The 13504-nt window shown below is 39.3% G+C and overlaps 1 protein-coding gene across 1 annotated transcript in view; it reads left to right on the forward strand.

Annotated features, from left to right (window-relative positions):
• CSGALNACT2 (chondroitin sulfate N-acetylgalactosaminyltransferase 2) overlaps nucleotides 1-10704 on the forward strand; it is a 14614-nt gene extending 3910 nt beyond the window's left edge. Inside the window, exons 2-7 of the mRNA XM_010146184.1 lie at nucleotides 3161-3377; nucleotides 3938-4039; nucleotides 5721-5899; nucleotides 7571-7665; nucleotides 9096-9177; nucleotides 10333-10704. Of these exons, the coding sequence (XP_010144486.1) occupies nucleotides 3161-3377; nucleotides 3938-4039; nucleotides 5721-5899; nucleotides 7571-7665; nucleotides 9096-9177; nucleotides 10333-10625 (968 nt within the window). The 3' untranslated portion in view covers nucleotides 10626-10704. The remainder of the gene's footprint in view (nucleotides 1-3160; nucleotides 3378-3937; nucleotides 4040-5720; nucleotides 5900-7570; nucleotides 7666-9095; nucleotides 9178-10332) is intronic.
• Nucleotides 10705-13504: the final 2800 nt, after the last annotated feature.

Consider the following 13504-nt stretch of genomic DNA (forward strand, 5'->3'; position numbering starts at 1 on the left):
CAAAGGGACATATGTCTTAGATTCCATAAACCAAACACTTTCTTGGTAGCTCTTTTGGTAGATGTAAAACAAGTAATAGTATTCAATGCAATAGAAGAACAGGGGTTTGGGTTTGATTGATCCCCAGTATTCCTAAGGTTGAATTTGTTTCGTAAGAAGTAAACCTTCTGCAAAGGGAACAAACCTTCATGGACCCAGAATAACAGCTGTTAAATTATTTCTGCTGCTTTTTACCTCTTTGCTTATAGAGCACTTTGGATGGCAGCCAGTATATCCTTAGCTGGAAGGTGGGATAGCTGGGTTTATTACGAGTCAGTCCCAAGTGTTAAAAACCTGAATAGACTAAGAAAACAGATGTGAGTTGTTTTTCTGGATGTTCTCAATTCTGGCTTCTGTGTATAGAAGCTTTGACCCCATTAAAGTGTTCAAATTAGTAGATTACCTATGGTGGGTAGCTCATAGCAAGGAGAATAACTCGAGGGGCACGTACTTAACTATTTGAAAGAAGTGTGGCACTTGTGGGATGTTGAGATTCAAAAGTTTGGAATCTTGTATTCCAGCAGTTGAATGTTGGCAAGGCAGTACTCAAATCTGGACGTGCATATTAAGGTCTTTATGAAGTTACAGCAGTGGGTTTTTTACGTTACTTTAATCTAGATATTTTTATTCTGTGCTACAGCCTCCTATTGCAGACAGACATCTAAGCTTATCCTTTGATTGAAGATAAGCTATTGGCAACTGTGACATGATTTTTAAAAACGTCATTTACATTACAGATGTTATTTGCATCTGTAAATAGATAGTGGGTACTAGAGAGAGGAATATAATATACGATACTGAACATTAATTTGAGCAGAAGTACTGGTACAAAGTATTTGCTACATACTGCATGAGAGCATGGTGTGCAAACACCATGGGGTATCAGCTGCTCCAGTAGACAAAAAGCTGTTTTCAGGCTACAGCCCTGGAATACACAGCACAAGGGGTTGGAGTGGAAAAGGATTGAGAGGGATTTAAGACCTTTTTCTGCTTCTAACAGCCAACACTGTGCACTTCCATTGTTTCAAACGCCCTTTTAGTACTTGTAATTAATACTGATTTGAAACTGTCATGCTTTTCCTGAGCATTAAAATGTGGTGCCTATTGCATGTAGCTCTGTGTTCATAAAAGAATAAATGTGGATTTCTATCGCTTATAAGGAGTGCCTTGCAAAACTTTCTTCAAAGGATGAAGAGCATTCCAGCTGAAAGGTTAGGTTCGATCACCATTACCTTCCAGTGTGATGGCACCAGCTTGTTCTGTTACACCCCACCTCCCACAGACCTTGTGTGGTGGTCATCCACATTTCCCATCAAGTCTGTTGGTTCACATACTCACCCACAATAAAGAGAGGATTACAAAGCTGAATATTGGAGGGGAATAGGGAGCTTGCTGTAAAAGAAAGGCTGTGGGGCAGGTACAGGATAGGGGCAGAATGAAGGAACATCAGTGAATGAAACTGGATTTGGTCTAGGGGAGGGAGGCTGGAGAACATGGATCATGAAGGGAGTTAGGTACATACAGAGAAAGGACTCTTTGTAAGGGAGCCTGGGATAGAGAGGAAAAAAAAGTTGGGCCGAGGTGGTGTGTACACATTCCTTTTCTTCTTACATTGAATGAAAAAGTAATAGGAGGAAGGGAACGTGGAGGAATATTGGCCTGGGGATAGAGAAGAGAAGCAAACCTGTAAGATCACTTCTTTCTAGTTCCTGAGATAGGCAAACAAAACCAATCTGCTCTAAGTTTGAGGGTTGCTCCCTTCGCATACCTTGACCCCATTTGATTTCAGCTGCAAAAGAGACAGTAACAACAAAAAGGACAGTATCAATACGGAATACAAAAGACAACCCTTTGTGTCACCAAAACAGCTCACCTATCTTGTGCCCTGCCGCCTCCTTTCTGGGTGGGAGACTGGGAGAGGATTTCAGCTGCTCTGGAGCCTGGCTTGTAGGAGAAGAGGCTTTTCAGACCTGTCAAGTGAATGGAAATAAACTGGTTGCATGGTGTAAGGGCAGGTGTGTTCATCACACCTGGGGATATGCAGCTACTCACAACTTTCTCAACGGTATGTGTGGCCAGCTCAACTCAGAGCTGTTTGGTTCATAGTGTAGCTTATGTTTCTTCTCTATAATACACCTTTTCCTTGTGCGTGAGAGAGGAGGTAGGATGGACATAGGGCAGTGTTGTTGGAGGGTTTTTCCTGTCATCATTTCTTACTCTCAGCTTAGTATAGATAGGGAATTAACAATGCAGAGCTCTGTTCAAAGCCACGGATGAGTCTTGATCTTTTTCTTTATGGTGTTAAATTGGAGAGGCTGTTGGCTTAACTTGCTTCCTTGATGATGCTTAAATGAAAGGGCCATATTGTGAATGGGCTAGATTTTTTTTTTCTGCCCATTAGGAGTAGTTTTGTTGATAGAGGACTGGTATTGTTTTCTCAAAGTGTTACAGCTATGTAGAAAACTCCTTCTGCCTGCATCCTTAGAGAGCCATGGCTGAAGTAGAACACCACTGTCTGTATTGGATAGAAAGCACTGTAGCTAGGGTCAGCAGTGAAAACAATTTTAAAGCATTCCAGCATTTATAACACAATTTTTTTTTTTATACCACATGTCAGATTTTGCAGGCTTTGTCAAACAAGTAAATATATCACTTGTTCTGCCTACAGCTTGTGTTGTGTTGATTGCTGGCCAGATGATCTCAGCTTTTGCTGTGGACTGGCTCAGGGGAAGATCCTGAAGGGCTTAAGAGCAGGCAATATTAGATTGCATCCATCCTTTTCCATAGCAAATAGCTGAATTCCCTTTTTGTTGAGAAGACCTAACTCTAATTTTTAGAAGTTGATGTAGGACAATAGAACCTGTTGTGGTCTCTAAGAAGCAAGAGAAGCTGGAGTTTGTTCAAGATCGTTTCTCAGATCTCTTCTAAGAGGGTAGGAGAGTGATTGTGATTGGTCATGGTTTGTGGATTTTTTTGTTGTTGTTTGTTTAGGAAAAACCCAGATGCTTTGTCCCTGACACTTTAATTTTCACTTTTTTATAGTTCTTAGGAAAAACAGTGTTTTCTGAAATGTAATTGCTGGGATCTTTGACTTTACAAATTACTTGTGTGACTTCTTCAGGTTACTATCGTACAGAAAGAGATAAGGGGACACAGTATGAGCTGTTTTATAAGAAGATGGATGGCATGGAGTACAGGCATGTCACCTTGTTCCGACCTTTTGGACCCCTCATGAAAGTAAAGAGTGAAGCAGTTGATATTTCCAGATCAATCATTAACATTATTGTCCCTCTTGCTGGAAGAACTGAGGCATTTGCACAATTTATGCAAAACTTTAGGTAGGTGCATAGATAATATAGTGACCTATATTGCTGATTTTCAGTATTCTGTTTCTTTTTCAAAATGAATTTCTGTTCTGGTGGATTTGGGGCAGAGCTAATGATTCCAACATTGCATGCATTTACCTTGGGATGTTTGTAGTTGAACCTATTGTATGGAGAAAATATTCCTTCTAAAAGGATTTGAGAGATTCTCAAATTGCACCAAAACCCGTTTTAGACCAAATGTGAGGTTCATTGAGAAACTGGACTCATGATTTTGAATAGGATTTTTATGTTTACATAAGTTTTGAGCTCCTGTTCATAATATAGTGTTAGAATAAGACACACAGTATTGGAACCTTCCAATTCAAATGGGAAAGATAAGAGGGGAAATAAGAGGAAAAACATTTTTCCTTGTTTTCTGTAGAAGCTACCTGAAGTCTGACCAGAATACTTTATCTGCTAATATTTTAATATTTTAAATGCAATAGCTTTTAAATACCTGAAGCTTCTGTTGTGTTGCAAGTATTTATTAGTACCATTATTACTTCTGATAACATTAATACTTTTTGTTGTAGGGATGTGTGTATTCATCAAGATAAGCGTGTTCACCTCACGGTGGTATATTTTGGACAAGATGGGCTATCACAGGTAAAAAGCATCCTAGAATCCGTAGCTAGGTAAGTGTGCCAATCCAATGTCAGTCAATACAAACAATATTGATTGGCATTTAAAATGGTTTTAGAAAAGAATGAAATAATAAAAACAGTAACTTCATAGTCCATTACAGGTTAATAGGAAAAGTATGCTATGTCTCCTGAAGACTACTAAAAATCAAGTTATGGGCCAAAAAAGATTAATAGCAGTGGCTTTGAGGTTTTTATCTGACAGTCCAAAAGACAACAGGGGTGAATTTTGGAGTGAATGTACAGTGGTGTTAACAGTTGATCAGAATTAAAGTTCTTTGGAACAGGAATGAATATTTTGATAGTTCTTTCACTAGAGAATCAATTTTATTTAATGATAAGGAAGACAAATGTAGTCAAAGTAGGCTGGTAGGCTGCTGAGTCTCTGAGAAGTTAAGTTTTGCTCTCTGTTCTCTGGGTACCAGGTAATTGGGCTCGTATTTACCCTGTGCTATAAAACAACGTTAAACACTGTTTCATAAAGGCTGTTGTAGCAAATAGCCTTACAGCAGTATGGATGTAAAATTCCCAAATGTTGGGTTTTTTGGCTCCAGAGGGACAGGTAATAGCATCTGTAACTCTGTAGCTAAGGGGCTTTTTCTCTGCCTGAGCTCTTGTGCTCATCCCTGAGCCTGTGTCCTGTTACCCTTGTTAGCCAAGAATAACCTGGGCTCTCACGTGATCCCTGTCTCACAACACTGGTCAAGGCTGTGCTTGATGGAACGTATCGGGCGCAGGCTATTGTGTCACTGGCTTAAAATGTGGCAGCAGGTTAGCCTGCTGCACACAGACATCTTCTGGGAAGGGAGGAATGCTTTCGCTTTCTTCTGCGAGATTCTCCCTGGCACCTAGCTTGCCAAGTGCAGCTGCCTCTCTCCCTGAGGCCTCTCTCTGCCACCTGCCATGCTCCCTGTGAGATGTCCCCTTCTCACAGCGTTGAGTCAGGTTCAGTGCTGTGAACTTGCTGGGCGTTTATCTGGTTCTTTATCTTCCTAGTGGTGCTAACGTTGACTATCTTTACTCTGTTCTCTGCAAGCATTGCTCTCCAAAGTGTCTCCAAAGCAGACTCTTAACATTACTTGAAGATATTCCGTGGGTGTATTTCCAATCTCTCTTTGCTGCTCCTTCCCTTCTCTGTGATGAGCATGTGTGCTATTGGTATGAAATAGCAAGGAGAAGCAAACTGAGTTGTGGTTGCATCACCACACGGATGGCCTTTTGATTCATGAGTTTGGCATGAATATCACAAGTCCTGGAAGCCAGGACTGGCTTTCCATTTGCCCTCCCATTTGACATAGTGAAGACAGAGATACTGTTCTATTAGTCAGGACTTCTTCGTTTGTGGGGACAAATTTTAGATGGCATTGTAGTTTCAGAGAACACTATAATTCATGCCAATTGCCAAAAGGCCTTTTTATTATGTCTGAATTATCAAATGCAAAGCGAAGTTACCAAGTAAGACTGAGGTCCATCTTTTTACGGTATCTAAACTCTGACACTTAAAATAGGCATCCAAGTGGAACAGATATTTTTTCTCATCCTGATGATAATAACTGTGTGTTAAAAAATTTCCAGAATGAAATTACTGTAAAATGCTGGAAAAGTATAAATGGTCCCTTCTGCCCCACCCCCCACCTCCAGATTTATTTAGGGATTGGCTCTGTTTTTCTTCTAGAGAAACTAACTTCCACAATTACACAATCGTCTCTCTGAATGAGGAATTTAACCGAGGCCGGGGTCTTGACATGGGTGCCAGAGCCTGGGAAAAGGGCGAGGTCCTGATGTTCTTCTGTGATGTGGATGTTTATTTCACGGCCGAGTTCCTCAACAGTTGTCGCTTAAATGCTGAGCCTGGTATGTTCCATTACAGTTGCTGTAACAGAGTCTTTGTCTCGTTTGGCTTAAAGTGACCTGTGTTGAGCATACGAAAAGTGATTGGAATTGTAGAGCGTATTCAATACCAAACACCTAGAAAAACTAAAAATGCTCTGTGGACAAAAACCAATAGTGTTTAGACTGAGAAATAACTTTTTGCCTTACTGTAGCTTGTTTCAAGAAGCAGCAATGTCTTTTGTGTACAATAAGTACAATTTTCACATTTTCTTAAGATTTGGCTGTCTAAAAGAAAGCTGGACAGTTTAATTGCTTGAACATATAGCCTGCATGTAAATTTGTATAACAAAACCCAATGTAGCACTTCCACTTATGGTGGAAGATGATTTTTGTTACACTGAAATGTCTTAACAAATTTGGTTTATGTCTTCTCACACTTGTATGGCCAAAACACATCACATAGGAATGGTTTTCAGTAAAGCTGCACAATGAGATCCTTACAGAGACTGAGCTGATGTTCCACATTTACAGCCCAAGCTCTGAAATTTTCTGAGTATTTTTCTCAAGTTTGTGTGAAGCTTGCTTGTTCTTCTTGCTTATCCTACTTCTGCCAAGAAGGATAAAACTTGCTTGACTTAACAAGTGTGCTAGTTAAGACCTTTGCCTGTCAAACATTTGTTTGAGTTCTCTTTTTAATACTTATTCCATATTTGTTGCAGCCAGAAAGCATTTTCTCCAAATGTCAGTTTGGAACGAGTAGATACTTTTTCTTCACATAATGAACAGGCAAGAAAATCTGCTATAAGCCAGACACTTGGATTCTATTTCTTGCTTTTTCTTTTATTTCTGTTTTCTTCTATTTCTTTATGAAATGAGTTTTATAAGAAATTGGGAAAACTTTGGAGAGGAGCATCTCATGAGCTTTCACAGGGAAGGGAGTCTGAGAGACCGCTTGACAATTCCTACCGACATTTTGTCACTTTTGCTTTAAGTGAGATCTGAAAATGCTTCTCACACGTTCAGAGTTCATGCCCAAATCAGGGTACCGAGTATTCCTGTAGTCAGTTCCTTTGCAGTACTGCAATGCAAGAGATCCTTGAAAAACATTGATCTGGCTTTTGTAATAGGCATAGAACTGGTGTCACAGCATAATCAGGATACTCACGATGCTTAATGCCCTTGCAGGACGTTCTGATGTACGCGCTTTGAAATGGTTGTGGAAAGAGACACGCTCGTAACACTCAAGCTGTAAAAGGTGTTACTTGGACTTGGTGATTTTTTAGCTTTACTGCATACCATTATTGCAGGGATTTTTCACTGTCATCTAATATGATACTGTGATGTATAATATATATAATGTTTTATATGTACAGAAGTATATATAGCTATATGTAAGTCTATACCTATAGAGGTATGTATATGTGTATAGATGTATATGCACATATGTATATGTTTATATATGTATATATACATATATTTTTTTAATCCTGTGGGCTCTGCACCACTAGATATTATAGGCTTCCTCAATGGGAAATCCTAGCAGTTAGGCCATATATTTATTTGTTTTCACTAGATGGCTAACAGCTAATATTTTACATAAAAAGGCTATTTTTTGTAAAGATAATATTTCCAGTTTCCACTTGCCTTCAGAAAGTATGCTCACAGTGAGTAACTATTCCTTCTGACTTCCAGGGAAAAAGGTTTTTTATCCTGTGGTATTCAGCCTTTATAATCCTGCTATTGTCTATGCCAACCAAGATATACCACCCCCTGTGGAGCAGCAGTTGGTAAGCAGCATGATTTTTGTGGATAAAATTAATTGTGCTTTGTATTAAAAGAGAATTAAGTGTAACTTAGTAGTCTGGGGTATTTATGACCTTTGGCAGTGTGTATTAATAATTTCCCTCCATTATGGGCAAAGCACTTGGAAGAAAAGCTTATCAAACAGTACAAGACTCATTCTTGAATAAACTTGGAGTTCTACCTCAATTAAAAAAAAAAAAGTGCTATTAATCAAGAGAAGTTGGTAGTTCTGATCTATTGCTTAGTTCTGGCTTGGAAAGGATAGTGGTATAACATGGGAGCAACTTTCATCTTATGTTCCAGCAAACAAGGAAGTGGTGAAAGGAAAACATCTAAAAACCCTAAGAACTGTACTTGATGAGCTTCCCTCAGTACCGACTCTCTTTGCTAACTGCCAAGTGGTAGTTGCAGGAAATGTGCCATGTAACTCAAGGGGGGCTAAGTTCATTTGCACTTTTTTATGTTGTGGACAGCTCTGCAGATTTGCTTTACATTTGCCATCCAACATCTGTCAGAACCATTGGCTGTTACACTGCTAATTTAATCTTGATTTTGGAATAAGAAACACTGCTTCTAGGGAAACGTGTAGTCAAAGTAATAAACAAATGTATCCTGCAAGCATTGAAGAGAATAAATGTAAGGATAATTTGGGGCCCAGCAGAAAGAAGAAAGTACTGTAGTTTTGGGTCTTTGTTGCTTGAAGATGGAATGGCCACAGTCAGTGTCCACCCTGACTGTCTTTCAGAAGACTGCATAAATTAAATCGGGTGTTATAGCTACAGCTTCTGAGGTAGAAAGCTTTGGAGGAGAGAAAGAAGTGTGCAACACAGCCTTACTAAAAGTAAAGAAAAACCCTCACTGCCTATGTTGTTTGCAAGGATCCTACTGAAAGTAGAAGGGAAGCTTTTGCATATGGCCTCAGGTAGTTACAGCTGAGAGGAATGAGCTCTGCTGTTCACAACTGATGACAACTCTGTTTGCTTTTATGAACGGAACGACTTTGCTGACCCTATTCACAAAACTTTCTTTTCTTGTCATATCAGAACAAAGCCAGATAAATCTGGCCTCAGAAACAAAGTAGGAATTGAATTATCGCGAGCAGATGGTTTGTCAATAGACTACCAAAAATTTACTGCTTGGTGTGAGCAGATGCGTAGAAAATAGAGGTGGTGTGGCAGAAAGGTAAATGTGGAAACTGCAGTGCAAGTAAGTATGTGGCATCAGATGGCAAAGGTGAACAGCAGGTAATTAGGAAGCCCACATCTGTGCGTGACACAGAAATACTAGAAGTGTTACATGCTTTATCTTGCACTGAGCAAACACTCAGAAGAGTTCAGCTTTCTACAGAACCAAGTGCAGTGTACCTCCTCTGATGTATTTTGCATTTCAAAATGATGGTGTTTTAAAATTGCAGGTACACAAGAAGGATTCTGGTTTCTGGCGGGATTTTGGTTTTGGGATGACTTGTCAATATCGGACAGACTTTCTGACTGTTGGTAAGATGAAACTGTGAAAAAATTAATAAATATATGTGTGTTTAAAAATCGATTCTCCGTTCTTACCTAATGACAGGAAAGTAATGCATTTATTTCTTTAATCGCTTTTCCAAGCCCAGCAGTGAGACTTGCATGACAAGTTTGACCAATGAGATAAATCGTTTTTTTCTAGATTTTGTTGTCCAATCTGATGGGTGTGTGTTAAAAGTCATAAAATTTTTTAATAGCAACATGTTACTCTAGAACTTCTAAAAATCTTTATTTTTTTTTCTACTTTGTGACTGTATGAAGCATATTAATCGATTTTAAGAAACATGTCATGCAAGTAAAACACTAACATAGTCAAGAAGCATTCGAATTCTTTCTGTAAATAACCTTGAGTAGTTGAGTATAGTTGTTCAAGGCTTTAGAAATATGTTTTGGCATGTCCTTGTGTCATGCTGTTAAAACTGAGAACAGCTTGTTGTGCTTAAAATTGGAAGACCGTCTTCGAAGACAGTCTGCCAGAAGGTGTAATGACATAGCCCTGCGTGCTGTGTAATAGCTTGAATGCAGGCTGATTGCTGATAGCAGTCATAGTGCCATGTGTATGGTATATGCTAAATGAAGACTGTGCATGAGTCTGTGTCAGTTTTTCACTATGGTCCTGGAAAGGGAAGAGAATTTAAAATAGTGCAGCCGGTTCCTTTCCTCAATCCAGCTTTTTGAGTTGTGATCTGTGGAGTAATTGCTGGTATTTTTAGAAAGGTTTTTCATATAGTACATGACTGCTTCATTTTCCAGCTGCTAAAATCCATTATGATGGCTAAAAATAACCCAAAAGCATATAGCCAGTGAGGTTTGCCTACAGTTTTCTTCAGTTGTCTCATGGGATGTCATGAATAATGCAATTTGGACACCGTTAAGTGAGACTTTTTGAAGCCAGCAGTGCATGATCTCTGTCCTGGGCAATTTCCACAGTAAAGGATGTGGTATGCTTGAAGCTCCTCTCCCTCAGTTTGGCCGGCTTTGGCATAGAGAACTTAAAGTTAATTGCTCCAGAATTTCTTGTATGTCGTATGAGGTTTGGTACTGGGTTACCCCAGGAGTGTTCCTCTTTTTGCCTTACATCTAGCCTGTGTGCCAAAATAACGTTTTCTGATGCTGTTTTTATAGGGGGTTTTGACTTGGAAGTGAAAGGCTGGGGTGGTGAGGATGTTCACCTTTACAGAAAGTACTTGCACGGTGACCTTATTGTGATCAGAACACCCATCCCTGGTCTCTTTCACCTCTGGCATGAGAAACATTGTGCAGACGAACTCACTCCAGAGCAGTACCGCATGTGTATCCAGTCCAAAGCCATGAACGAGGCCTCTCACTCGCACCTTGGCATGCTGGTCTTCAGGGAGGAGATAGAGACTCACCTCCGTAAGCAGGCTTACAGGACTAACAGTGAAGCAGTGGGTTAAATGTCACTCTCCTGATACTTGCTGACTTCAAATTCACAATGAACCAGCATCGTTTTACAGCCTTAATTCAGTTTTAAAATGCAGTGCCTCTTTTTCAGTGAAGAAGAGTTTAGAGGGTTTTTCGTTCTTGTGTTTGTTTTCTGAGTAATTCTTTGACTGATATGCTGTTACTTACATATCTTGAAAGTTCAAGCACCTCAAGTAAGTTGGAAAGTGTATGTAGTTCAAGGGAAGTGTCTTCAGTATCAATTGGAAAAATCAGTAGAATGTACAACTCCACACTTTCCCACATGGTACATTTCTATTCTTATATTTGCATTATTTTAAGAATTAAATTATATAATCTTTTGTGTTGTCTTGAGTGTTTTCAGTCTGTATGGCTCACACTGCACCTCACTGTGACTTTACACTCCATTGTAGGAACAAGAGAAATGTGCGTAAAAGAATCCCACCGCGAAAGATACATGGGATGGGCTGACTGGTGGGCCAGCTGCTCAGGTTCCTGATCTCACAGCGAGGGCTTGCTGCAGCATTCGCAGCAGACATTCACGTCGTTGAATATAGAATAATTAATGTGGAGGGAGTGAAAATCTTTTTAAGTGGCATTTTAGAGCATATAATGTAATTTCACACTGCAAAAGAGACACCACCTTCTTATTTTGGTGATAGATCAGACAGGTTGGGCATTTCTGGACCTGGTCTTTTCACACGGTAGATGCCTCATCACACAATCCCTTCTGTTAACTGAGCTATGCTATTAAACTGATTTGTTTAAAGATTTTTGGTCCCACTCCTCCTTATTCAAAGCCCCTGCCTGTACATCTCATCTTAAGTTGAGGAACAATCTTTTCATTCCCATATAAATTTATTAGAGGCCCATTTAATCTTGTCCTTTTGCTTTCTTCTCTTTCTGGCATTTTCCTGACATGTTTTCAGAAGGCAGTCATATACTCTCAGCTGTTTCAATGACTGAAAAAGCAAGTGCTATTATTACAGTCTTTCTTCATACAATGCTCTCCATTCCACTGATTATCCTGGGAGCCTTATTCTTCACTTTTTCAGTTTGAGGGGGTTTGGGGTTTTTTTTATTATTGTGTTTGGGTTTTTTGAGCAGAATTATGCTGTAGTCTCATTAGTGCCTTGAACAATGGCACTACTACTCCTCTAATTCCCTTTTGGGATGCATAAACTGTTTAAATGCAGACAGGTCATTTTTGCCCATGTCGTCATATATGCTGCCATATGACATGCCTCATTTTTCATACATTTATTTATAGAATGAATGCTGAGAATGCTAATTCAGTGGTTAAACCATTTGTGTGGTCTCTGCTGAACTGAGAAATAAGTTGAAAACCCTTCTCAAACCAGGTAATCAAGATTTGTTTATGAATTCGGTTTGCTTTAAGAATTCCGAAGGCAACTATAGATTTAATTGGTTGATTTCTGAATAGCAGATATGCTGTGCAAATAGTTTTTGGCACTGATCCTTTTTTATATGTACATAAAATTTGCATTTATGTAACTTATTGTGGAGAACACTGTACTGTATTGTGCTTAGAGTGAAGACAATGCATTGCAAGACTTCTTGCAATTGATATTCTCAACATAATAAATGGAATTTCTGCATTTTAGAAATTGTTTTAAGCTGTTTCTTTGAAGTAAGTTTTTACAATAATATTTTACAAGGCAGATGACATGCCAGATTCAAGTAATAATATTTGCAGCTCATTTCTGCATTTCAAGTGAGTATCTACCCAGACCAGGTATGAAAGTGCAGTTAGTTCCCTAGACAACCTAAACTTACACCAGATGTTATATTACTTTAAAACATGTTGGTGGTTCCTAACAAAAATTATAAGGTACCAGTGAGAAGAAGATTAAATACTTAGTCATGATGATTTGGGCTAAAGATATAAGTGGGACTTTCTACTGAGACTCCAGTTCTTAAAACTAACTTAGCTGCTACTGCTGTCCCAGAAGAGGACAAGATGCTTTATGCAGTAATCCCAAACTAGAGAAAAAGTTGAGACTTACTTACTTACAAATTGCAGAGAGAATGATTCTGTTCAGTGTACTGCTCCAAAAGTTACTTATATTTATGCAAATATGTACATGGTGACTGCTTTTCTGGTCCTGTTCTGCCTTTTATCATTCTTTGTCTGGGTGTTTTTCTGACAAGAAGTCCTCTGGAAGTGCTTCAAATTTTCTTGCTCCTCTGGCATAGTCTTGAGGAAAGGCATGGGTAGAGCCCATTTCAGGACTCAGATTTTTCAGTTGTTACCAGTTACTGCTGCATTACCCCAAGCTAACTGATCAAGTATCTTCTTTTCTATGTGGCTGTGGGTGACGGTGACACTTTGTGCTTCTGAGCAGTTAACACAAAGCTGAGACACTTTGATGAGCATTTGTCAGAAAAATGTATGAATCTGGAGAGCAGTTTGCTTTCCTCAAGTCCTTAGCATACCTAAAAGAAATTACATGTGCTATATAAATATATTATATCCTGAAAACTTTTATGGATCTTTTCTTCACCTCTTTAAATCTCACCTCATATTTCTTGTACTATGTTTGACCACTCTACGTATGCTACCTTTTTTATTAACCCAGTCTATTTTATCTTTGGTATGACTCCTCTCTTACTTCTTCCAACTCTGTGTCTTAAAGCTTTCAGCCTTTTATAAGCTCCAGTCCTGGCTATTTGGCAAAGCAGGAGCCATTGACGGTCCCAGCTGACAAAGCTGTGGTGGGCCTGAGCGTGATGCCTGGCAAATGAAAGCGCAGCAGCCAGAGCCTGCAAGCAGGACGGGAACTGTCAGGCAGGGCAGATACTGCTCTCTACCATTTACCATTGTTAAGGGTCGAGGGACTGATATACCTCG

This window comes from Buceros rhinoceros, unplaced genomic scaffold (assembly GCF_000710305.1).
Source record: "Buceros rhinoceros silvestris isolate BGI_N320 unplaced genomic scaffold, ASM71030v1 scaffold13402, whole genome shotgun sequence".
Taxonomy (NCBI): Eukaryota; Metazoa; Chordata; class Aves; order Bucerotiformes; family Bucerotidae; genus Buceros; species Buceros rhinoceros.